General features: G+C 41.1%; 1 protein-coding gene across 2 annotated transcripts in view; it reads right to left on the minus strand.

Annotated features, from left to right (window-relative positions):
• The window catches only part of MAP3K21 (mitogen-activated protein kinase kinase kinase 21), a 61265-nt gene that overhangs the window by 9650 nt on the left and 26324 nt on the right, over nucleotides 1–25291 (minus strand). For both annotated transcript variants that reach the window (XM_049644996.1, XM_049644994.1), the window contains exons 5-6: nucleotides 16293–16533; nucleotides 8665–8787 (exon numbers count right to left, since the gene is read on the minus strand). In XM_049644996.1, coding sequence (XP_049500953.1) covers nucleotides 8665–8787; nucleotides 16293–16533 — 364 coding nt within the window. The remainder of the gene's footprint in view (nucleotides 1–8664; nucleotides 8788–16292; nucleotides 16534–25291) is intronic.

Genomic DNA, 25291 nt, shown 5'->3' on the forward strand with positions numbered 1-25291 from the left:
GATGCTGGAGAGGATGTGGAGAAACGGGAACCCTCTTGCACTGTTGGTGGGAATGCAAATTGGTGCAGCCGCTCTGGAAAACAGTGTGGAGGTTCCTCAGAAAATTAAAAATAGACCTACCCTATGACCCAGCAATAGCACTGCTAGGAATTTACCCAAGGGATACAGGAGTACTGATGCATAGGGGCACTTGTACCCCAATGTTTATAGCAGCACTCTCAACAATAGCCAAATTATGGAAAGAGCCTAAATGTCCATCAACTGATGAATGGATAAAGAAATTGTGGTTTATATACACAACGGAATACTACGTGGCAATGAGAAAAAATGAAATATGGCCTTTTGTAGCAACGTGGATGGAACTGGAGAGTGTGATGCTAAGTGAAATAAGCCATACAGAGAAAGACAGATACCATATGGTTTCACTCTTATGTGGATCCTGAGAAACGTAACAGAAACCCATGGGGGAGGGGAAGGAAAAAAAAAAAAAGAGGTTAGAGTGGGAGAGAGCCAAAGCATAAGAGACTGTTAAAAACTGAGAACAAACTGAGGGTTGATGGGGGGTGGGAGGGAGGGCAGGGTGGGTGATGGGTATTGAGGAGGGCACCTTTTGGGATGAGCACTGGGATGCTCCATCAACAGTATGGAAACCAATTTGACAGTAAATTTCATATATTAAAATAAATAAATAAATAAATAAATAAACCTCAGACTGGTTTTTAAATTAAAAAAAAATTTTTTTTAATGTTTATTCATTTTTGAGGGAGAGACAGAGCATGAGCAGGGGAGGGGCAGAGAGAGGGAGAGAGAGAATCTGAAACAGGCTCCAGGCTCTGAGCTGTCACAGCACAGAGCCTGATGTGGGGCTGGAACTCCCGAACCATGAGATCATGACCTAAGCCGAAGTTGGACGCTTAACCGACTGAACCACACAGGCACCCCAAAATCTCAGATTGTTTAACAGTTGCCCCGTCTTGCTTTTTTTCATGGCCTCACAGGGAGGTCCGTGGCCACATTTAATATCCACATTTTGCTGACACACTTCCATGCTATCCCTCTAGCCTTGAAGTGCACTTGCAACTGACTTGGAAACCACTGGGGGAAATGGTTGCTGTGACTGCACACTTGGGAAAACAATTCTGTAAGTAGACGTTTGAAAGCACAAAAGACGTTTTAAAGCATTAGGACCTGTCTACAGAGTGGAATACTCTACGACCATAAAAAAAAAAAAAAGATGAGGTTCAGGGGCACCTGGGTGGCTCAGTTGGTTGAGCTTTGAACTCTTGCTTTTGGCTCAGGTCATGATCCCAGGTTCGTGGGGTCAAACCCCATGTTGGGCTCTGGGATGAGCTTGAAGCCTGCTTAAGATTCTCTCTCTCTCCTCTTCTGCCCCTCTCCCCTACTTGCACTCTCTCTGTGTAAAAAAATGAGGTTCAGATAAAATTAATTATAATGTCTGTATTGAATATATAGAACCTATTACATTTTTTTATTTTTATTTTTTTAATTTTTTTTACATTTATTTATTTGTGAGAGAGAGAGACAGCATGAGCAGGGGAGGGGCAGAGAGAGAGGGAGAGACAGAATCAGAAGCAGGGTCCAGGCTCCAAGCTGTCAGCACAGAGCCTGACACAGGGCTCGAACTCATGAACCATGAGATTGTGACCTGAGCTGAAGTCGGATGCTTAACTGACTGAGCCACCCAGGCGCCCCCGAACCGATTTTATTAAAAAGTATTTATGCATATGTGCATATAAACACACATTATACAGAGAAGTTAATAAACATAGGTATCAAACTTTCATTTTATGCTCTCTATAAATATCTAGGTATATAAATATACAAATATATAGGTAGGTAGGTGTGTGTGTGTGTGTGTGTGTGTGTGTGTATGTGTGTGTATATATATATATATATATATATATATATATATATATATATGATTTTTTAAGTAGGCTTCATGGGCAGCATAGAACCCAACATGGGGCTTGAACTCACAACCCTGAGATGAAGACCTGGGCTGAGATCAAGAATCAGACACTTAACTAAGTGCCTCTAGATATCAAACTTTTATTGAAGTGTTTACCTTTGAGGGAGATGACTGCTTATGGAAAGAGGGAAATTTAAGTTTTTGAGAATCATTTTTTTTTAAATTGGCAGCATTATGGGAGATGTTTGATTTGTTTTGTGTGTTTCAATATTTTCCACATTTAAAAATTTACGTATCTATGCATACAGAGGTGTTTGTGTGTATGTGTGTATGTGGCAATGTTGAACAAGTTGTTCACTCTTCTCATGAAGGGTCTCCCAGGAAAGTCTGAGGAGTGGGGGGGCGCTCCTGCCGGCCACAAGAGCAGCCAGGTGGAGCAGGACTGTGGTTACCAGATTGCTACCCGGGACTCGCTGTCACCTGTACAGTTCCCCAGCCTGTGGCCCCAGCATTAGCAACAACCTTAAGGCTTAAGTTCCCTCATCTTCCTCCTCCTTGTCTTGATTTGCTCTTCTGTTGTCTCTTCTGTTTCGACATTAACTGAACATTTACTGTCCTAAGAGGCTGGAAAGGGTATGGTGAAGAGTCCATGCTCTTGGAGATTGAATTCAGTGGCACAGCTTCATGGCCATTGAGTTAGGTCAAGTTTCATAAGCTCCCTGTGCCTCACTGGGGGAATCACAATAGTGTCTACTTAATGAGGCTGCTTTGAGAATTCAATGGGTTTACACACAGAGACAGCTCAGAATGGTGCTGGGCACAGCAAGTGCCCAGTGGAGGTTAACTGTTAATACAGTCGTGCTAGGTGCTGGGTTCCAGGGTCTCTGGCCGTACGGAGTTTATGGTATGCTATTTCTGCCTCAATAACCCCTCATAGACTAGCCAATCCTAGATTCAGCTAGCAGAACTTTCTTGGTTTTTGTTAAGCGGATTGGTAAGTAGGACATGGTGGAATGAGGGAGGGTTACTGACATTTTCCACTTGTATCAACCATCTCTTTGGAAAAATAGTGCACTAATTTTACTATTATTATATTCAGTTACGGAAAAACATGCCAAGGATGTACAATGGCAGCAGATTACTGGGACACAGGAAGCTATGTGGTAGGCTGTTCCATCATTTGATTCTATTTGACAACACGGAAAAGATGTGTTTTACTCTTGCTTTAAGATATACCCTGAAACTTACATTTGCAGAGGATTAGTGAATTTTCTCCCTTATTCCCAGAGAGAAGTGTGCCTGACATACGGTATCGTGTAACAATACCAGTCGTTAGAGTAAGCCAGAGGAAGTTATAGTAAGAAAATATTTTCTGCAAATATTAGATGGTGTTCTCTTTAGCAGAAAGTGATTCACTGCATGATGGTGACATACTCATGGTTTTATCCAAAGTCAAATTTACATAGTGTATTTTTATTTGGGTATTTACTTTGGTAGTCTTTACACAATTTGGGGGTAATCTCTTTTATGTTCAGTTTCAGTGAAATGATTCTCATCTCCCTCAATACCTATAATTATTCTTCCCTTCAGTTTCAGAAGTTTTGGGCTTTTCTTCTTACAATGCTTTCACAACACATTTTTCTCAGGTTTACTCACATTTTCCCATCTCTGGTCCAGAGGAAACGTGCCAGATGACATCTCTAACTCACAGTGAAAGGAAGCCCATTCCTCTGAATCAGGTGGGCAGATCGACATACTTGATCCACCCAAAGGGAAAATCCTCGCAATGAATAATTGCTAATGCTATAAAAGGCAGACCACAGTGAGAGGCTCGAAGGCCACTAAGAGCTTCAGATAAGAATAATAATAAAGATAATGATCAAAACAACTGCCAGTACACACAGAGCTCTTACCACGTGTATATACTTGACCTTTTTAAACAACTATCGTCCCCAGTTTACAGAAAAAGAATCTGAAGCACGATGAGTTTAAGAAACTTGTCCAAAACCACAGTGGAGTAGAGCCAGAGTTGGGATTCAGTGCCATCCTGGGCACTAACCAGATTATTATATTATTAAAAAAAGAATATCCTAAATAAACAACCTAACTCTACACCCTAAGGAACTAGAAAAACAAAACAAAACAAAACAAACAAAAAAAACAGTGATTCAAAAGTTAGTAGAAGAAAGGAAATAATGAAGATTAGAGCAAAAATAAATGAAATAGAGAACAACAACAACAAAAACACAATGGAAAAGATGAACCACACTAAGAGTTGGTTCTTTGAAAAGATAAATAAAATGAACACAACCTTAGCTAAACTAACCAAGAGAAAAAGAGAAAGAACCCAAACCAACAAAGTTATAAATGAAAAAGGAGACATTAAAACTGATACCGCAGAAATTCTAAGGATCATAAGAGGTACCAGGAAGAACTATGTGTCAACAAAATGGACAACATAGAAGAAATGGAAAAATTCTTAAAAAAATTTTTTTTAATATTTATTTATTTTTGTGAGAAAGAGACAGAGCATGATCAGGGGAGGGGCAGAGAGTGAGGGAGACACAGAATCCAAAGCAGGTTCCAGGCTCTGAGCTGTCAGCACAGAGCCCGATGCAGGGCTCGAACTCACAGACTGTGAGATCATGACCTGAGCTGAAGTCGAACACTTAACCGACTGAGCCACCCAAGCCCAAGAGATGGAAAAATTCTTAAACTTACAACTTGCCAAGACTGAATCAGGAAGAAATAAATATCTGAATAGACCAATTATTAGTAAAGAGACTGAATTAATCATCAAAAATATCCCAAAGAAGAAAAGTCCAGGACCAGATGGCTTCACTTGTGAATTTTACCAAACCATTAAGGAAAATTAACACCAGTCGTTCTCAAATTCTTCCAAAAAATCAAAGAGAATGGATCACTTCCAAACTCATTTTATTAGGCAATCTTTACTCTGATACCAAAACCAGAAAAGGACATTACTAGAAAAGAAAATTATGTGCCAATATCCCTGATCAATATAGACACATAAGTTCTTAATAAAATACCAGCAAACAAAATTCAGCAGCACATCATGATCAAGTGGGATTTATCCTTGGGATGCAAGGATAGTTCAACATACGCAAATCAATCAATGTGATACATCACATTAATAGAATGAAAGAAAAGAATCATATAGTCATCCCAATAGACACTGAAAAAGCATTTGACAAAATTCAATATCCATTCATGCCAAAAAGTCTTAACAAATTAGGAATAGAAGGAATGTATCTCAACACAACAAAGACCATGTATGATGAGCCTACCCTTAACATCATACTATATGATGAAAGGTTTAAAGCTTTTCCTCTAAGATCAGGAACAAGGTGCCCACTATCACCACTCCTATTCAACATAGTGGTGGAGTCCTAGCTAGAGTAATAGGCAAGAAAAAGAAATAAAAGGTATAAAAATTGGAAAGGAAGAAGTAAAATTCTATTTGCAGATGAGATGAAATTATATATAGAAAATCCTACAGATTGAAAGAAAACACCTGTTAGACCTGATTAATGAATTCAGTAAAGTTTCAAGATACAAAATTAACATACAAAAACCAGTAGAGTTTCTATACACTAACAACACGTTTTCTGAAAAGGAAATATAGAAATCCCATTTACAATGGCATCAAAAACTATAAAATACTTACGAATAAAACTAACAAAGGAGGTGAAAGATCTCTATTCTGAAAACTATAAGATATTGATGAAAGAAATCAGAGAAGACACAAATGAATGGAAATATCCTGTGTTGATGGATTGTAAGAACTAATATTGTTAAAATAGCAATACTACCAAAAGCCACCTATGGATTCAATGCAATCCTATCAAGATTCCGATGGCCTTTTTTACAGAAGTAGAAAAACCCCTCCTAAAATGTATATGGAATCACAAAAGACCCTAAATAGCCAAAGAAATCCTGAGAAAGCAGGAGGTACCACATTCCCTGATTTCACGCTATGCTATTAAGTTATAGTCATGAAAACAATATGGTACTGGCATAAAAACAGACAAATAGACCAACAGAATAGAGCCCAGAAATAAACCAAACTACATATTGTCAACTAATACTTGAGAAGGGAGCCAAGAATACTCAATGGAGAAAAGACTCTTCAATAGATGGTTCTGGGATAATTGGATATTCACCTGCAAAAATATAAAGCTGAAACCATATCTTATACCATTCATAAAAATTAACTCAAAGTAGATTAAAGAGTTAAATATGAGACCTGAAACCATGCAACCCCTAGAAGAAAATATAAGAATAAAGCTTCTTGACATGGGTCTTAGTAATGATTTTTTGGCTATGACACCATAGGCACAAGCAACAAAACATAATCAAATTAAAAAATGTCTGCACAGCAAAAGAAACCATAAACAACCTAGTGGAAAGACAACTTACGGAATAGGAAAACAAATTTGCAAACCATACATCTGAGAAGGGGCTAGTCATCAAAGTATATTAACAAACCCATAAAACTCAATAGCAAAAAATCAAGTAACCAGATTTAAAAAATCGGCAAATGTCTTAAACAGGCATTTTCCAAAGAAGACATATGAATGGCCAACAGGCACATGAAATGATGCTCAACGTTACCAATCGTTAGGGAAATGCAAATCAAAACCACAATGAGATATCGCCTCACACCTTTTAGAATGGCCACCCTTAAAAAGACATGAGAGAACAAAGACTGGCAGGGATGTGGACTGCTGGTAGGGCTGCAAATTGGTGCAGCCACTGTGGAAAACAGTATGGAGGTTCCTCAAAATATTAAAAATAGAATCGCCATTTTATCCAGTAATTCCACTTATGGGAATTTATCCAAAGGAAATGAAAACACTGAAAAGATACCTGCACCCCGATGTTCATAGCAGCATTATTTACAACAGCCTAAACATGGAAACAACCCAAGGGCCCATCGACAGATGAATGGATAAAGAAGAGGAGGTGTGTATATACAATGGAAGGTTACTCAGCCACAGAAAAGGAGATCTTGCCATTTGCAACAACACGGATGGACCTAGAAATACTATCTGATCTCACTTATATGTGGAATCTAAAAACAAAGAAAAAAAAATCATAGAAAAAGAGATCAGACTTGTAACCAGAGGTGGAGGGTGGAGGAAGGGGGAAATTGGAGGCAGGTGGTCAAAAGGCATAAACTTTGAATTAAAAGATAAATAAGTACTAAGGAGGTAATGTGCATGATGACTATAGCTACCATTGCCATATGATGTAAAGAAAAGCTGTTAAGAGAGTCAATCCTAATAGTTCTCATCACGAGGAGAAACATTTTTTACCTTTTTTAGTCTTTCTTTTCTTTTTATTGTTACCTATCGGAGAAGAAAGATGTGCAGGAAACCTATTGAGGTAATCAGTTCGCAATATATGGAAGTCAAACCACCATGCTGTATGCCTTAAACTTATACAGTGATGTGTGTCAATTATTCCTCAATAAAACTGGAAAAAAAATAGAACTATCATATGATCCAGCAATTGCACTTCTGGGTATTTAGCTGAAGAAAACAAAAATACTAACTTGAAAATACACATGTGCCCCTATGTTCATGGTGGCATTATTTACAATAGCCAGGACGTGAAAACAATCTAAGTGTCCATCAACAGACGAATGGATAAGGAAGATGAGGTATATCTATCCAGGGGGATATTATTCAGCCAGAAAAAAGAATGAAATCTTGCCATTTGCAATAACATGGATGGGTCATGAGGGCGTTGTGCTAAGGGAGATAAGTTAGACAGATAAATACTGTATGATCTTATTTATATGTGGAATCAAATTAAAAAAAGAAAAAAGAACTCATAAATACAAAGAACAGATTGGTGGTTGCCAGAGGCAGGGGGTGGATGAAATGGGTAAAGGGGGTCACAAGGCACAAACTTGCAGGTACAAAATAAGTAAGTCCTGGGGGTGTCATGTAGAGCATGGGCACTATAGTTAATAAGGTATTACATTATTTGAAAGTTGCCAAGAGAGTCGATTTTAAGAGTTCTCATCATACGAAAAATAAAAATAAATTTTGTAACTATGTATGGTGACCGATGTTAGCCAGATTTATCGTGGTGATCATTTTGCAAAACATGTGACCCTTCAAATGGGTTTGAACTGTGTAGGTCTACTCACATGCTGATTTTTTTTTTTTTAATAAATACAGTACAGTCTGGTATATGTATGATTTTCTTAATAATATTTTTCTCTAGCTTACTTTATTATAAGAATACCATATATGATACATGTAACATGCAAAATATTTGTTCATTGACTCTTGATGTGATCAGTAAGACTTCTAGTCAACAGTAGACTATTATCCGTTAAGTTTCTGGGGAGCCAAAAGTTATATGTGGATTTTCAACTGCACTGTGTGGTGGGTGGGTGTTCAGTGGCCCTAACCCTCATGTTGTTTAAGGAGCAACTATATATACAAATATTGAATACTTACGTCGTATACCTGGAACTAATATAATGTTACGTATCAGTTACATCTCAATTCAAAAAAGAAAAAGAAAATTAGACTAAGAAATGTCAGACCAAATTTTGTTTTCTGAATGGTTGTGACATCTATGAATGTCACGTGTTCGTTACAAGGACCTTTAATACACCTCGGGCTGGATGGAATCCAAGTCGGTTCACGACGGAAATCCCCCCAGGAGCCCCTGGGCTGGGGGAGAAAGCTTACGCTGTATTGCTCGAAGCCGAGGAATCACCGTGGGGCTACTAGGCGGACTGGAACCATTGCTGTTCAAGCTCCTCCGTTTGTCCAAGTTGGGAGAGGCCTGCACGGTGATTTTATGCTGGAAATCTGTTGGACATGGAAACAAGGAAGAATTAAGGTTTCGTAGTTTTTAAGTTCCATTCATGGCCACTTTCATCAGCACAAAGCAACAAAAGCAAAAACTGCCCAAGGGTAAGAAGGCAGGTATCTCTGGCTCTGTTGCTTGGTTTCCTTCTTCTCTTCCATTCAGGGTTCAAGTCAATAAATGACTCGGAGCCTACGATACGTTAGGTACGGTCAGACACATGCAGAACAATGAGACACTGAGTACTTGCAGAATCGAACCATCTTCTGGGAAGAAGAGTTACCTTTGTGTAGCCTGATATGGTTATAAACAAAATTAGAAGAGGAGACGCCTTGGACTTAAATGAGCCTTGGTTCTGTCACTAGCAAACTCTGGACCTCAGACCAGTCTGGACCTCAGACCTCTCTGAACTGGTCTCCTCAACTGTTAGACAGAAACAACCAATATTGCACAGATTGCTGTGGTGATTAAAACAGAAAATGCAGTTAACGCTAGGGGGGGGGGGGGGGGGGGGGGTGGTGGTTTCAGGACAAAACACTCCCCCCAATACTCCCCCTTAACCTATCACATTTCTTCACGACTGTCCACTCTTCATCAAATCTAGCATAAAAATACTCTGCTCTGTTTTTACGGGGTCTTCATTTCCTTAGGGGTCTTCATTTCCTTGTATAAAATGTACGTTAAATAATTGCTTTGCTTTTTTTCCCCCTGTTAATCTGTCCTTGACAGTCTGATTTTCAGACCCAGACAGGGACCCTAAGAGGGTCAAGGAAAACTCCCCAACTCTGTATCAGTTAAAAGCATTTTGTGGTCAACATACCCTACAAATCACAGTTAATCTGACCCAACCTTAATATGGGCAGCTGCCACGGAAGAGTATGTTGACAATATGGGAATATACAGAAGGGGTAATGTGACCAGAGGGAAGTGGAGGGAGTCTGGGAAAACTCTGTCAACTGTAAGAAAGTTATCAAAACCTTAGACCCAGGTAAAGGAAATTATTGGGTGTTCTTTCAGAGTGCACAGCTGAGCTTAACCTTTGACTTTCTCTTGACAGGGCTAATTTTTACAACTCTGTCAGGGCAGAAGTTAACTTGTAGATTCTATCTGGTGGCAATACCAACAATTTCTGTCTGGTGTGAAAGACAATCCCCAAGGTTCTGGTTACTGCCATCCTGGGCACTAACCAGAGTTGTATTTAACCTAGCAATCTAACCCTAACGTCCCCTTATTAAATTGTCCGTACATACTTAGCTCCTCAAATTCTCAATGAAACCAATTGTAACTGGTTCTCTGGTTATTAACGAGTTGAATAAAAATCTTGGACACGTGTCCATTTCACATTTGAAAGAGAGCTATAATTTTCCTTTCTGAAAACTATACTTTATGCTTTATTTAAAAAAAATTTTTTTAATGTTTATTTTTGAGAGAGAGAGAGAGAGAGAGCGCGCAGGGGAGGGACAGAGAGAGAGGGAGATACAGAATCCGAAGCAGGCTCCAGGCTCTGAGCTGTCAGCACAGAGCTGCACGCGGGGCTCGAACTCACGAGCCATGAGATCATGACCCGAGCCCAAGTCGGATGCTTAACCAACTGAGCCATCCAGGCGCCCCTATACTTTCTGCTTTAAAGAACTTTAAAGAACCACCCAGTGTTTGGAATGAGGGGAAGCTGGAATTTGGTAGCCCAGACATCCATCCAATCATTCATGTTAGATGCCTGCAAATTTTTAATACCGTCTCCTCCCCCACCCTCCATATCCAATTAAACACAAAATAGCTTGTAAATTTGGGGTTACAGATTCATGTCAGAGCTATCGTTGAGAAATTTATATTCTTGCTTCTGGAAGCAGCCAACTCCACATCAGAATCCCAGCTTACCACTTCCCAGCCACGTGGATTTTCGGGAGGTGACTTAACCTCCTGGGGTCTCGATGTCTCCATATACAAAACTGGATAATAAATAATGATTCCTACTTTGTAGGACAGCTATGAGAAATTAAATACAAAGAAGTACAGAAAATATTTAGCTCGGGGCTCCTGGCATAATACCTGTTCAGTAGATACAGGTTAGTGATTCTTTTTGTTCTCTCCGTCTCTACGGCATCCATCATTCCACGCCGAACCTGCCACATTTTCTCTTGATCTTCCTGCACCTCTCCCCTGGGCCCCTCTCATCTAGCTCACAGCAGTCAGATGCATTTTAAAAACGTATGCCAGACCATGCCATTCCTTTGCTGAAAACCCTTCAAAGGCTTTGCTTTTTTTTTTTTGAGAGAGAGAGAGAGAGAGAGAGAGAGCATGAGCAGGAAGAAGGGCAGAGAGAGAGGGGGAGTCACAGAATCCAAAGCAGGCCCTGCACTGTCAGCACAGAGCCTGATGCCAGGATCAAACTCACCAGCCATGAGATCATGACCTGAGATGGAGTCAGCGCTTAAGGGGCTGAGCCGCCCAGACGCCCTTAAGTTACTTAAGTTCTTAAGTTACAGAGATCAAAATGCTAACACACTCGGGGTTCTTTGTGCCTCTAGCCTCATCCTGCCCTGTTCTCCCGTCACTTGCTATGGTTTGAACCAGGGGTCGGCAAACTTTTTCTGTAAAGTGCCACATAGGAAATGCATGGCCTCTGTCACAATTACTCACATCTGCTAATTTAGCAAGAAATCAATCATACAATAGACATAAATGTGTTCCAATACAACTTTCTTATGGAAATGGTAATTTAAATTTCATGTAATGTTCACGTACCATGAAATATTGTTCTTCTTATTCTTTTCAAGTATTTAAAAGTGCATGAGCCACTCTTAGCTTGTGGGCTGCACAGAACAGGTGTGGTAGGGTAGATTTGCCCCACAGTGTGCAGTTTGCTGAGCCCGGGACAAACCACACGGGTCTTTCTCAGTTCCTGGCAGGAACCAAGCCTTGTTTGCATGTGCTCTCTTCCTTCTCCCTCTGTATTCAGTCAAGTCTTATTTCAAGTCTCAATTTAAAATTTTTGCCAGGGCACCTGCGTGGCTCAGTCGGTTAAGTATCTGACTTCAGCTCAGGTCATGATCTCGTGGTTGGTGAGTTCCAGCCCTGTGTTGGGCTCTGTGCTGACAGCTCAGAGCCTGGAGCCTGCTTCAGATTCTGTGTCTCCCTCTCTCTCTGCGCCTCCCCCACTCACGAAAGTGGAGAGGGAGAGCTGTCAGACACGCTCTGTCTCTCTTTCTCAAAAATAAACATTAAAAAAAATAAAAATTTTTGTGAATCCTTTTATTTTGTTTTCATTTTTTTTTTTTTAGAGAGAGAGAGAGAGAACACCTGGAGCAGAAGAGGGCCAGAGAGAGAGGAAGAGAGAGAACCTCAAGCAGGCTCCATACGAGGGGCTCGATCTCACAACCCTGGGATTGTGACCTGAGGCGAAATTAAGAGCTGGACATTTAACCAACTGACCCACCCAGGTGCCCCCAAATCTCAACTTAAATGTTACTTCTTGAGGACAACTCTCTTGATCTTCGTAAAGCAGGTGACACCTTTCCACTACTCACTGTCATATGACTTTTCCCTCATAGCAGTTAATAATTTTATCAAGTAAATAAGTATTTAATTATTAGCTTAAGGTTCGCTCCCCTCCCAATACAGTGTCAGCTCTACGCTGGCAGGGGCCATATAGACTCCATCACAGTACGACCCCAGCGCAGGCTGGCGAAATGCCTCGCCCATGAAAGATACTCAGTAAATCTCTGCTGAATCAATATTTTATCTGTTTACGTTTGTAAGTAATGTAAGGGCAGAGATCATGTTTATTTTTTCGCAATCCCTATTACTTGATCACGGTAAATCCTCAAGTATTTGTTGAAGGCGAAAATGGTGTAAGGTCTTACGACAGAATCCGCCTGGTGCTCACTTACAGTCAATTGCTGAAAAATACACAGCTGGGTGTAGGGTGGTTTGGAAGACAAAACAAGTGGAAACGAAGTAGCAGATGGGAGGCTTCCTCCATCTACCAAGATCTGACCGGGCAGAGAGCAGTCTGAACAAAGATCGGATGTGAGAGAACAGTTCAGCAGGTGATTGGACTGATTGGCGGGTGGGGGAAGGTTAAGAGAAACAGTCTTACCCGTAGGTATGAAAGAGTTTATTTTAGATTGAAGTGCTTTATAAAGGTTCAGCTAGCCCCATGATTTGTCATAACACTGGAAGCAAATTCCCCATGAGTTCTGCAGAAGGAGGAGCCACCAGCCCAGAGTAGAGCAGAAGGCGGCTGTGTTCTTGTAGCCCTCAGAACTAGAACCCGGAACCAGACCACAGCATGGAAACGATAAACCAGGTGGAACAAGGGATGGCCGGGTGACCAGCAGAGAACATCTGTAAGGCCAAGGAGGAGTAGCACAAGTACCAAACTGGATTTTAACAATACCTAAGATTCAGAGTGCTTGTGACCTCCTGGAAAAGTCTAAATAATTTCTCTATCACAAAAAAAGGACTCTAAGTTTAAAATTTTTTTTTTTAATGTTTATTCATTTTTGAAAGAGAGAGAGAGAGAGAGAGAGAGAGAAAGCAAGCGGGGAGGGGCAGAGAGAGAGGGAGACACAGAAGCCAAAGCAGGCTCCAGGCTCTGAGCGGTCAGCACAGAGCCTGACGCAGGGCTCGAACCCACGAAACAGGAGATCATGACCAGAGCCGAAGTTGGATGCTTAACCGACTGAGCCACCCAGGCGCCCCTGGACTCTTTATGTCTTAAACATAAAGAAAATATTCTTTTTGTTTGTTTGTTTGTTTGTTTGAGAGGGGTGGAGAGAGGAGAGAGAATGAGAGAGAGAGAGAGAAAGAGAGAGAGAGAGAGACCGCACGCATTGGGAGGGGCAGAGGGTGGGAGAGAACCCAAGCAGGCTCCACATTCAGCATGGAGCCCCACTCTGGGCTCGATCTCACTACGGTGAGATCACGACCTGAGCCAAAATCAAAAGTCGGACATTCAACTGACTCAGCTACTCAAGGGCCCCCCAAATATTATTATAAATACCCTTGTCCCTGTGAGTTGAGGAAAGGTTGACTTTGTCCCAGTTCTACATTTAGGAAAACTGGCTGATGTTCAGTTTTTCATCCTACTTGAGAGAATAATTTTCTCATGGCAGATTCTCCATGAGGTCCCCAGACTTTCGCATAAAACTATACTTGTGTTTTTATTGGCAATATTGATGTTTCATGACAGTATCAGTGGGAATAATCATTTGACCCTGCAAATAGTAGCATTTGCGCGCGCGCACACACACACACACACACACACACACACACACACACACTCTCACATGTGCACATGTGAAGGAAGATGACTGTGGCTGGCTTTTGGCATTTCCGAAGTGGTTAAAATCAGGATCCCACTGCTTTTGAAAGATACCAAATTTGAAGGCTTCAAACCTTCTTTGCCTTATTTTATAGGTTCTAAACATACAACTTTGGCCTGAGATAAACATAAGGCAGAGCACGTGGTACAAAGTGGTCACCATAGAAATACATCTACCATGATCACTCTGAGATTCCAACAAGTTCCAAGAATTCACAAAGTACAATTTATACTTTATGTAGATGATATCGTCTACACTTTTGTAGATTATATCGTCTCATTTTATAAGCATCCACCCTTGTTTGGGGACTGCCCATAAAGGACTGCCAGCGGAAGGATTACGTTGGAGTTTTCTAGTGGTTAAGTCATCACAGCTATAAATAGTCATAAGATTAAAAGTTATCCTCTGTGATTCTGAAGGACAAAATTATGATGAGCTAATTTTTCACATTTAATAACAAGTTTTTGGAAGAGGGAGAGGCACAAATATTAAAGGTCAGTTTGTAGGAGTCTCCAATATGCTTCTGAGAAAATTTTTAAGCTAGTTACACATAGGGAAAATTTCCTGCAAAAGGGGTTCAAGTGATTTGTATGCTGAAAAGAAACTACCACCGCCATTTGAGCTGCTGTCTAGCAGATGTTTCTTCCTTAATAGTGTACTGCTAAACAGTACTAACATTTGGTAACTCAAATAATTTTCTAGAAGGCAATAAGTTCATTGGAGGTGCAAATAATTGCTTTCTCTTCTATACTAAGCAAAATTCCTGGAGGAAATAAGTCACTATTGTTACAGTTATTTTTCTCTTTGGATATGTATCCTACTTTGGGACACTATGCAAGTAAATTGTGTGTGTGTGTACCTGTGTATATGTGTGTGTGTGGTGGGGGGGGAAGTTGGGGGAATCTAAAGAGAATCAGTTTCCAGAGCAGTAACAATCTGACAACAATGTAGCAACACCTTGTGGCCAGAAGAGGTAAACCCCATGCTAAATTAAAGAAACAATTTCATTCTTTGAAAATGGATTAGGACTATAGCAGATTTTGGGGGTATGTTTTAATGGGAAATCTTTTATTGAATGCTGTAAGGCAAATAAATGTAGAACAAATTCTCAGAAAGAGAGAATGTAATCCAGGAACAATATAAATCTAGCAAAAATAATCGAATTCATATTTGGTCTGCTACAAGTGAAGACAAGATATTGCGGAAACACGATTTGAGAAGAAAAGCAGGAGTGAAAGTGACCTCAGGAATCCTGAGACGTTTGCTTTCATCACTTTACCACTGAAGAGTAAAGAATCACTGGAACGATTTAATTTTTTTCTTCCAAGTTTATTTTCCATCAGTTTCTCATTAGCCATGCCCCTCCCAAGTCTCCCAGGGAATCGGTGAATATTAATTAGCATAACCTAGTCACAACACAGATAGAAGGTTGATAGAGCCAAGACCTGGAGAAATTCTGAATTTTTCTATCATCTACACATGAAAGCAGAAGCCTCATCATAAATAAAACAGTTTCTTTTAAATTATGTGGGACCCACAAGACAGCACAGTCAGTGGTCCCCCAAGTTACACTTTGGCTAAAAAGCAAACATCCGAAGAGATCCTGAAAAAAGATCTTTTTTTCCTCCAGAGAGGTCAAAGGTAAAGGCAGGAAGGACCACACACAGCCTGCTCCCACTATATCAAACCAAATAATCAATAACGTATACTGTGTACTCACCATGGCCACATATCAGCGATTTTCTGACTGAGGGCATTGGCAATAATCCAAAAAGTCACATTATGTTGGGAGGCTTCCAGTAGTTTGTGATAAGTAATTTTATGAGACAATGTATACATACTCTATATAAAAGAAAAGTGTTGTTGGGGTACCCGGTGGCTCAGTCGGTTAAGCGTCTGGCTTCAGCTCAGGTCATGATCTCGCGGTTCAGGAGTTGGAGCCCCGTGTGGGGCTCTGTGCTGACAACTCGGAGCCTGGAGCCTGCTTCAGATTCTGTGTCTCCCTCTCTCTCTGCCCCTCCCCCGTTCATGCTCTGTCTCTCTCCGTCTCAAAAATAAGTAAGTGTTAAAAAAAAAAAAAAAAAATCTCATCCTTCCGTCTCTTCCCGGGCTGGAGACAACAAAGCCCATCACACAGATGACATTCAAAACTCTTGCGACACACGCAGACGAGCGCATACCTGAAGGTAAGCTGATGCGATGTCCGTCTTTGAGCTTTAACCGACTCCGCCTGAACTTTCCCTTCCTCTTCTTGACGTTGGGCTTCTCCTGGTTTAACTGGAAGATCAAAATGTTGAGCTCCCGCTCCAGCACGTCGATCTCCCGCTCGGCCAGCTGCTGCTCCCGCCGCTTGAGCAGCGCCTCCTGGGACTTCTGCTGGAGGGCGGCCCGGGTCAGCTCCTCCTCGCGGGACCGCAGCTCCTGGGGCACAGAGCACGCGGTGTAAGCAAGAAGCAAGTGGGGGTGGCTCTTCCAAAGCTCAGCCCCCCGCCGCCCTGGTCCTCTCGGGGCAGCAGCCTTGGCAATCAGGACTGCAGGAGCTAAGACCTCCCCGGCCCAGCACTGACTCAGACTACAAGCAATCCGCCTGCGCTCTGCGTCCTGAGTCTCACGGTCCCCAAAAGGTGTCACCAATTTTTCGAACCCGATTTTAACACTTCTCCCTCCTCATCGCTGGCCCTCATGATCACCTGACACAGAAAGTGTTCAGTAACACAGAGCAACAGAGGACAGAGGTGATCGACTCATTTCCCAAATAAAGCCAAACGGTAAGACTTGACTGATTAAAGGAGAATCATTCTACTCATGAAAGACCACAGTTCAGATTTCTCTACCTGGGAAGAACTTCGTTGGGTTATTTAAGGATTTGCTTAGGGGTTAAAACATCCTGGTGGAGAGATTCCAGGAACAACAAAGCTAATGGGTCAGAAGGCAGCGGAAGGCCCAAGAGAAATGAAAATGAGCATCCCTAAAATTGTAAGCCGCTGGAAAATGAATTTTTCAGGACCCCATGGATGAATGAGAAGTATCACTTCTGACACAGATCGCATGAATTAGCTCATGAAGGCCGCTCTGTCACAATTAAAGTCTAACTTCCAAAACTTGGCTTTGGTTTCAGAATTATTTAGCTTCATAGAAAGCCCATGAATTAAAGAATACAGTTAATCCTTGAAGAACAGAGTTGGGAGCATTGACCCTCCCCACCCCCACCTTGCCATGGAAAATCCATATATAACTTTTGAGCCTTCAAAACATAACCACTAATAATAGCCTACTGTTGCTGAGAAGTCTTACCAACCACATAGTCAATTAACACGTATTTTGTATGTTACATGTATTACAGAGTGTATTCTTACAATAAACAAAGCTATAGAAAAGAAAATGTTTAATAATAATGGAGAGAAGATATATTTACAGTCCTGTACTGTATTTATTGAAAAAAGCCACATATAAGTGGACCCACATAGTTTAAACCTGCGTTGTTCAAAGATTGACTGCTCCTATTAGGAAAAAAGTACTCAACAGTAAAACCAAGAACTCTACCAAGTTTTAAAATCACACTTCCACTCTTATTTCATTTCTATAAAATGTTATGTGTGTCTTTTTTTTTTTTTTTAATGTTTACTTATTTTTGAGAGAGAGACAGAGTGTGAGTGGGAGAGGAGCAGAGAGAGAGGGAGACAGAGAATCGGAAGCAGGCTCCAGGCTCTGAGCGGTCAGCACAGAGTCCGACGCGGGGCTCGAACTCACGAGCGATGAGATCACGGCCAGAGCCGAAGTCGGCTGCCTACCGACTGAGCCACCCAGGCGCCCCTAAAATGCTCTCTTCTTTACCAGAGACATAAATGTTCCTTTTAGTGCTGAACTTCTTTCTCTTCTTGATTACCCTGCTACTAAATCAAGCAGTCATACTGAAATCAAGGCATTTGCAAACTTTTATTTACACTGCTCCAGAAAATTTAATCTTAGACTGTCCCAACACCAGAAGCTTTGTTAGAAACTATAGATGCCATCTCAGATGCAGCTTTGAGCTAGGAGCTGTGAGAGCTCCGAGGACTGGGCAAACATATCACACTTTATATAAGCAGCCACACTTGATACAGCCCATGTCAAAAATACTGATACAGAAAAAAAACAAAACAAAACAAAAAAACACTCTAAAATAGAGGCTCATGGAAGAAACCAGAGCTGAGGCATGGGATTAAAATGTCAACTCAAGTCTGCTAATCCCTTGGACTTTTTATAGAAGGGCTCAATGAATACATAGAGGCTGTCAGTACAATTATCACAGAGGAAAAACAGAAGACCCTCATTCCATAAATAAATATAATAATATCAAGAAGAGACGGAGGAGTTCTAAAAAAAACAAAAAAAATTATTTATTCAGATCAAATGAATTCTGAATTTATTGTTAATTTACAAAGTGGGCTGAAATTCACCTTTGAAACATTCTTAAAATTTGCTTTTTCTAAACAAAGCTCACAAAATTGCAAAAGATTTACTTAACACCGGTTGATATTCAAGTCACTTCTGCTAATATGTACCAGCTGATTCTTATTTATAAGCAGATCAGTATTTCTTCGTTACATTATGCTGGACGTAAATTACTATATACTACGTGAAAGGAAAAGAAAATGAAGAAAATGCTACATATTAAAAAAATTCTGAAATCTGTTATATAACTGATGGCTTTTTCCAACCAGTTTGTCCAAACTGGAGACCTTACCATCGTGTATTTGGGGACAAAAGATACTTTCCAGTCAACTTTCAATGTCTAACTCATTACTGTCTGCCCTTTTGTTAAGATATTACTTTTCAGTGGTGTTGATATCAATCCAATTAGCTATTATGGAATGAAATGGCATAAGGTACAGATAAGGCCAGCAAATTCAATTAGGCTTTTTGTGTGTTACTACTACAATAATTGAAGAAGAAACCATTTTTAATTCCGGGTCCCGGGCGAAAATGTGGATCCCCTGGCCATGGCTTTATAAGTTAAAAACAAACAAACACTTGCCCGAGACTTAAGAGAAAAAAAATAAGATCAAAGAGAAAACAGCCAAAGTACTCTTCTTTCTGAATGCATTTTAAAACATTCAAAAGTAAAAGAAAAAAAAAGGCTGGAGTATTAGAACCCCTTCGAATACTTTGAAATTATGAAGCATACACAAAAATTCTTTTGGTTGCTGAGATTTCTAAGCAGTAATATTTGTTTAATTGCTTGGCACAGGCCAGTCTAGTAATGGCAAATCCAGATTCCTGGCAGATGTTAATCATTAATGGCAGCATGTCTTCCAATAGTGGTTCAAAAACAGGTGCATGGACCCAGTGCACAAAGACAGACACACAAAGATAAGCAGCCAGGAATTTAGGGAGGAACCGATATCCGTGGAGGCTACAGTTTACTGAGTAACGCAGAGCACAGCCAAGTTACTGACCATTAATTCCAAGTCTGACGCCTCCTACCTTAAGCAATCAGTGAACGAGAAAGGGAGATAGTGCACGTACACCCTGCTCTCGACTCTGTCGAGAAAGACACAAGTAGAAGAAACCTTTGAGCAAAATCCAAGAACAAAAAAACCCCAAAAAGCATTATAGATTCTCTTCAATTTTGAGTCAAAGGCTCGTAAGATACCATAAATGTGGTATTTCAAGGAGCACTGCACAGATATCACATAGAAAGAGAAAGCAAGGACGCCATGAGAGGACAGCTCAAAAATGATTCCAAAGAATAATAAAGAAACTACTGTAAACCCCCACATGGAGAAAGGGAAGACACGCATTCTTGAAGGATGCTTTTTGACTTTTATACAATGTAAAGTAAGAATTAATTCACTGGATATCCTTCTATCTGGCAGTGTCATGAATAATTATCAATAATTTAAAATAAGTAAATTAGATAAAAATCATCGTTATTAATAACACCACCTCTAAATTTTAAATCCTGTGACTTCTTTTATTTTTCCTCTAAATTCACTCCCATTCCCCAAAATCTTTTTTTTTTTTTTAATTTTTGCTATTAAACATCTAATCTTAGAATTCCTGAAAACAATTTGGGGAAGTGTGAAAACAAAACAAAACAAAACAAAACAAAACAAATCAGTATTTTTCTCGACCATGTTAAGTGAACGAAAATGTATTAAAGTTTCCAAGAAACTATTAATAATATCGCGGAAAGTAATCCTTCGATGAAATACAAGATGTAAAAGCTAATCTGGCCGGTCACTTTCAAGCATTTTCCTGCTCAGAGGAGCCCAGTTTCCCGAACGACTGGGCCAGGGGTTGGCAGCGGCTGTTAGAAGCTGCTCTGGTTCCAATCAAAGCCACCGCTTTCTTTGGCACTTGCCAAGTAATGGGCACTGCTCTCAGCCCTGTGCACACACCACGGGGTTAAGCCCCACACCACCCCAGGGAGCCGGCAGCGTGACTGTGACCTTTAAGGGGGAGGAGGTGAGCAGGGAGGGAAGAGCCCCGGGTCCAGCCAGCTGTCTGGCTCCAGTCGTAACCGCTTCGCTAGACTGCTATGGATTTTGGCACTCTGCTAAAAACTTGTATTAAAAAAAGGGAGGGGGAAGGGGTCTATCGTTGTTTTTAGAATCCCATTTCGATATCCCCTTTCGTCTGTGTGGCTCCCTCGAGGGAAGGAAGCTGAATGCAGTCTACTGAGCCACCGTCTGCTCGAAGCATCAGAAAGTTGTTGATTCCCAGACCACATTTTCTTATATTAAATATAATTTATTGTCAAATTGGTTTCCTTGTAAAACCCAGTGCTTATCCCAACAGGTGCCCTCTTCAGTGCCCATCACCCACTTTCCCCTCTCCCCCACCCCCCATCAACCCTCAGTTTGTTCTCAGTATTTAAGAGTCTCTTATGGTTTGCCTCTCTCCCTCTCTGTAATTTTGCCCTTTCCCCTCCCCCATGGTCCTCTGTTAAGTTTCTCAAGATCCACATATGAGTGAAAACATGTAGTATCTTATCTGTCTTTCTCTGCCTGACTTATTTCACTTAGCATAATACCCTCCAGCTCCATCCACACTGCTGCAAATGGCCAGATTTCATTCTTTCAAATTTTCAATTTTCTCATTGCCAAGTAGTATTCCATTGTATATATAAACCACATCTTCTTTATCCATTCATCAGTTGATGGACATTTGGGCTCTTTCCATAATTTGTCTATTGTTGAAGGTACTGCTATAAACATTGGGGTACAAGTAAGTGCCCCTATACATTAGCACTCCTGTATCCCTTGGGTAAATTCCTAGTAGTGCTATTGCTGGGTCATAGGGTAGATCTATTTTTAATTTTTTGAGGAACCTCCACACTGTTTTCCAGAGCAGCTGCACCAGTTTGCATTCCCACCAACAGCGCAAGAGGGTTCCCGTTTCTCCAGACCACATTTTATTATTTAAAAAAATTCTTTTTAACATTTATTTATTATTGAGAGAGAGAGAAACACACACACAGAGCATGAGCAGGGGAGGGGCAGAGAGAAGGGGAGATACAGAATCCAAAGCAGACTCCAGGCTCTGAGCTGTCAGCACAGAGCCTGATGCAGGGCTTGAACTCACAAACTGCGAGATCATGACCTGAGCCCAAGTTGGTCACTCAACCAACTGAGCCACCCAGGCGCCCCATCAGACCACATTTTAATCCCTGGAGCTTTGACCCAAGAGGCCCTACTTCCAAACTCTGCAACATGAACCCCCTGAGTTCCTCCAGTATTCCAGGGTAGCCCCTGCAATTACCATTCCCTTCTGCACCCCTTCTGTTCTTTGTCCAGACTTGATTTCCAGGTCCTCCTTCTGCCTTCCAGGCCATCTTCCTTGGGAGGCTCTTTAAAACCTGATGCCAACAGTCAAACCCACTGTCTAAGGCTGCATCTGCCAGTTTTGCATTTTCCAACTTACAAAATACTGAAAAATCTAAGAAGGGGCTGAATTACCTAAGCCTACTACTTGAAAAAAAAATGACTTCAGGAAAAAATAAGTGACTTCAGCAGTTTACATATTTCTCTCTAACCTTTATTTTAATCACTTAAAATTAGGAAATATTTAAAATACACTACAATCAGAGAGAACAGCAAATACCCACACACTCACTGTCAATATTTAACAGATGCTAAGGTTTTACCTCATCCGTTTCAGATCTGCTAAAGTCTCATATGCAGCACACACTCTAAACTCTCTCCTCTCCCTCTTCTTGTCTGTGGTTCCTTGGTTGCCCCGTAACCCTCCCTCATCCAGACCTTCAGACTTTCGGTACATCTGAATGGCACTGGTTTATGTGTTTTACCAATTTCCATAAATGGTATCTAGCGTAACTATCCTTCTGCAACTCACTTTTTCCACTCAATTTTACATTTGAGATTTATCCTCGATGCAACATGTAGCTAGAATTCATTCATTTCCACTGGTTTGAAGATTTCCAGTCCGAATCAATACTGAATATACTGGATCAATACACAGCAGTTTGGGCATCTGTTCCCTGTTCATGGATACTGAGGCCAATCCCAGGTTTTCACTATCACAAACCACGCTTCAGTGAACAACCAAAACTTCCCCGGGCACACATGTGGGCGTCCCTCAAGAATATATAAGTAGAAGTTAAACAGCTGAGTTGTAAACCTCTTCGATGGCATAAGATTCAGAATAGATTTCCAATACATACATCTAAATTCCCTGTTTCCCTTGAGTAATAATGGAGGTAATGATAATCGCTAGTATCACTCACCTACTAGAATACATTTCAGGTTAGAATACATTCAGGATATTAAGAAACTTTGCGTAGGTTAATGTAACGTATTTATTCACTATCTACCATGTGCTGAGTACTCTGTTCAATGCCGTGGATGAAAACGACCAAGAATAAGATAGTGTAGCTGACTAATATATTATCTAGCAGAAATGGCAAACCAAGAATAAGTACGCAAGCTAATACTGAAGTCAGACTCAGCGCCAGCTGAGTGTGGGATGCTGTGACACACAGCTTATCTGGTGCATCTGGGTGAGGGGAGGGAGCTACAAAGGACTCACAGCCAAGGAGCCAGCAACTGTGAGGTGGGGCGAGAAGCTAAGGAGGGGACAGTATTCTGGACCCACAAGAGCATGTATCTGGAGACCAAAGGTCAAGAATGTGGTGGCATCAAAGGAACTGAATGGAATTCAGGACGGTTGGGACACAGTGAGGCTACATATGGAAGGACAAAGGAAATTAATAAGGGAAAGAAATTGGCCGCTGAAGAAGGATGCTCAGATTTGCATTGTAGGAGGGCCACTGGAGGTGAGGGGACCAACTGGGGGAGCAAGACTGGATGCAGGACAACCAGGTGGGATGTTGTTGCAGTGACGCAGGTGGGAAAGCGAGGACAACAGGGATTAGGGGAGGGATTCCCACTGATGGTCTCTGTCACACAGGAGACCACCAGAAACATCTTCAAAGCCCTTGGAGGCCGGGTACCAATGAGAACAGTAATCTGTCCGTCACAGAAAGAAGAAAGCAGAATGAAGGAAGATCGGGTAGGGGTGAGGGGTGGGTTCTGACTTCGGTGTTTGGCTGGAAATGGTGCCAAGATCCACGTCTAGCCCCTTTGAAAAACTTGTCCACAAGATCCCAGACCCCTAGCCTGCCATTCTAAGGACCTCAAGAAAAGAGACTGTCGTAATTATATTTGTCTCCCAGGACTCTAATACTGCTCCCAGCACACAGTACATAGTCAGTACATGTTTGCTGGGAAAACACAAAACAGAACATAACCTTGAAACTCACAACAGTTTCCCCATGGACACGGTTTTAAGTTGTATGTATTTCTTAGAAAACAATTTACACGTTGGGGAGACCCTGTGACATGCCTGGGAGTGATTCCCAATTCAGTAAGACAATAGTAGACCTAAGCTTCTCAAAGACAGAATCTGGCATGCGACGTCTTGGTGTCACGCACAGTATTATAAAAACCAGGTCAAGAAATGTTTATGCATGGGGCGCCTGGGTGGCTCAGTCGGCTAAGCGTCCAACTTCAGCTCAGGTCATGATCTCGTGGTCTGTGAGTTCGAGCCCCGTGTTGGGCTCTGGGCTGACGGCTCGGAGCCTGGAGCCTGTTTCAGATTCTGTGTCTCCCTCTCTCTCTGACCCTCCCCCGTTCATGCTCTGTCTCTCTCTGTCTCAAAAATAAATAAACGTTAAAAAAAAAAAAATGTTTATGCACATATATTCAAACCACAGCTTGTTATTCCCTCTTTGCACTTGGGTTGACCATAGACCTTTAGTATTACAGTCAATATAAAAGTCTAGACATGTAATACAGAGCCTCTCTGCCTCAGTCCAAGTTACTCTAGCATGAGGGAATGATTCTCAGCCATGTTTTAATGTCGTAAATTTGAATCAGCAAGTGGGCTCTTTATTTAGCAAAGCATTACTGCCCTCTTAAAAAAGAATTCTACTATTTTAGAATCACAAATATATGAGGTATAAAAATTCCTTCCTGGACAACTGCATGGCTTTGTAAAGGTTATCAAAAACTTGCGATGTTGTACTTTAGCCCAGACATTTCTTGCACATACAAACAGAACTTAACCTCTCGGATAATTATACACTTTGGACGGGCAGAATAAGGCTTGATTCATCAAAATGCTCAAGTACTACAAAAGGGTCTTCAAAAAATTAGTGCTGAACCTATAGCACAGAACCATGCTGTAAAGTTGGGGTTCTTAGGGGCCGTGAAGTCACTGTGTCGCCAAAGGAGACCATGCTAATTGCATTCACTTCCCAACCAGTCTGCCTTCCAATTGGGTATACCTTTACTTCTCCTAGTTCACTGTGTATGTCGTGGCATAAATGCAGCCTCAGGTATGTTTCACATAGATGTTTATTTAGTGCTTCTTAAAATAAACAAACCAACCGGAACTTAACTCAACATACTAAAAGGTTCAAAAATTATACTTTCCCAGTTTCTCCAGCAAAGCACTGCTTTGGAGATAAAAGGGTGTGTGTGTGTGTGTGTGTGTGTGTGTGTGTGTGTGTATGGGGGGGTGTCTAGCATAAGAAAGGCTTTAAAAGATACAGTCAAAAACTTTAAAAAGACACCTTTGTGACAAACTGTGACATTTATAGAGTATTACATGACATCAAGGAATTACTGTTACTTTTTGAGATAATAATGGCAAGAAAGTTATTTCTAAAATT

The sequence above is a fragment of the Panthera uncia genome, chromosome D2 (assembly GCF_023721935.1).
Source record: "Panthera uncia isolate 11264 chromosome D2, Puncia_PCG_1.0, whole genome shotgun sequence".
NCBI lineage: Eukaryota > Metazoa > Chordata > Mammalia > Carnivora > Felidae > Panthera > Panthera uncia.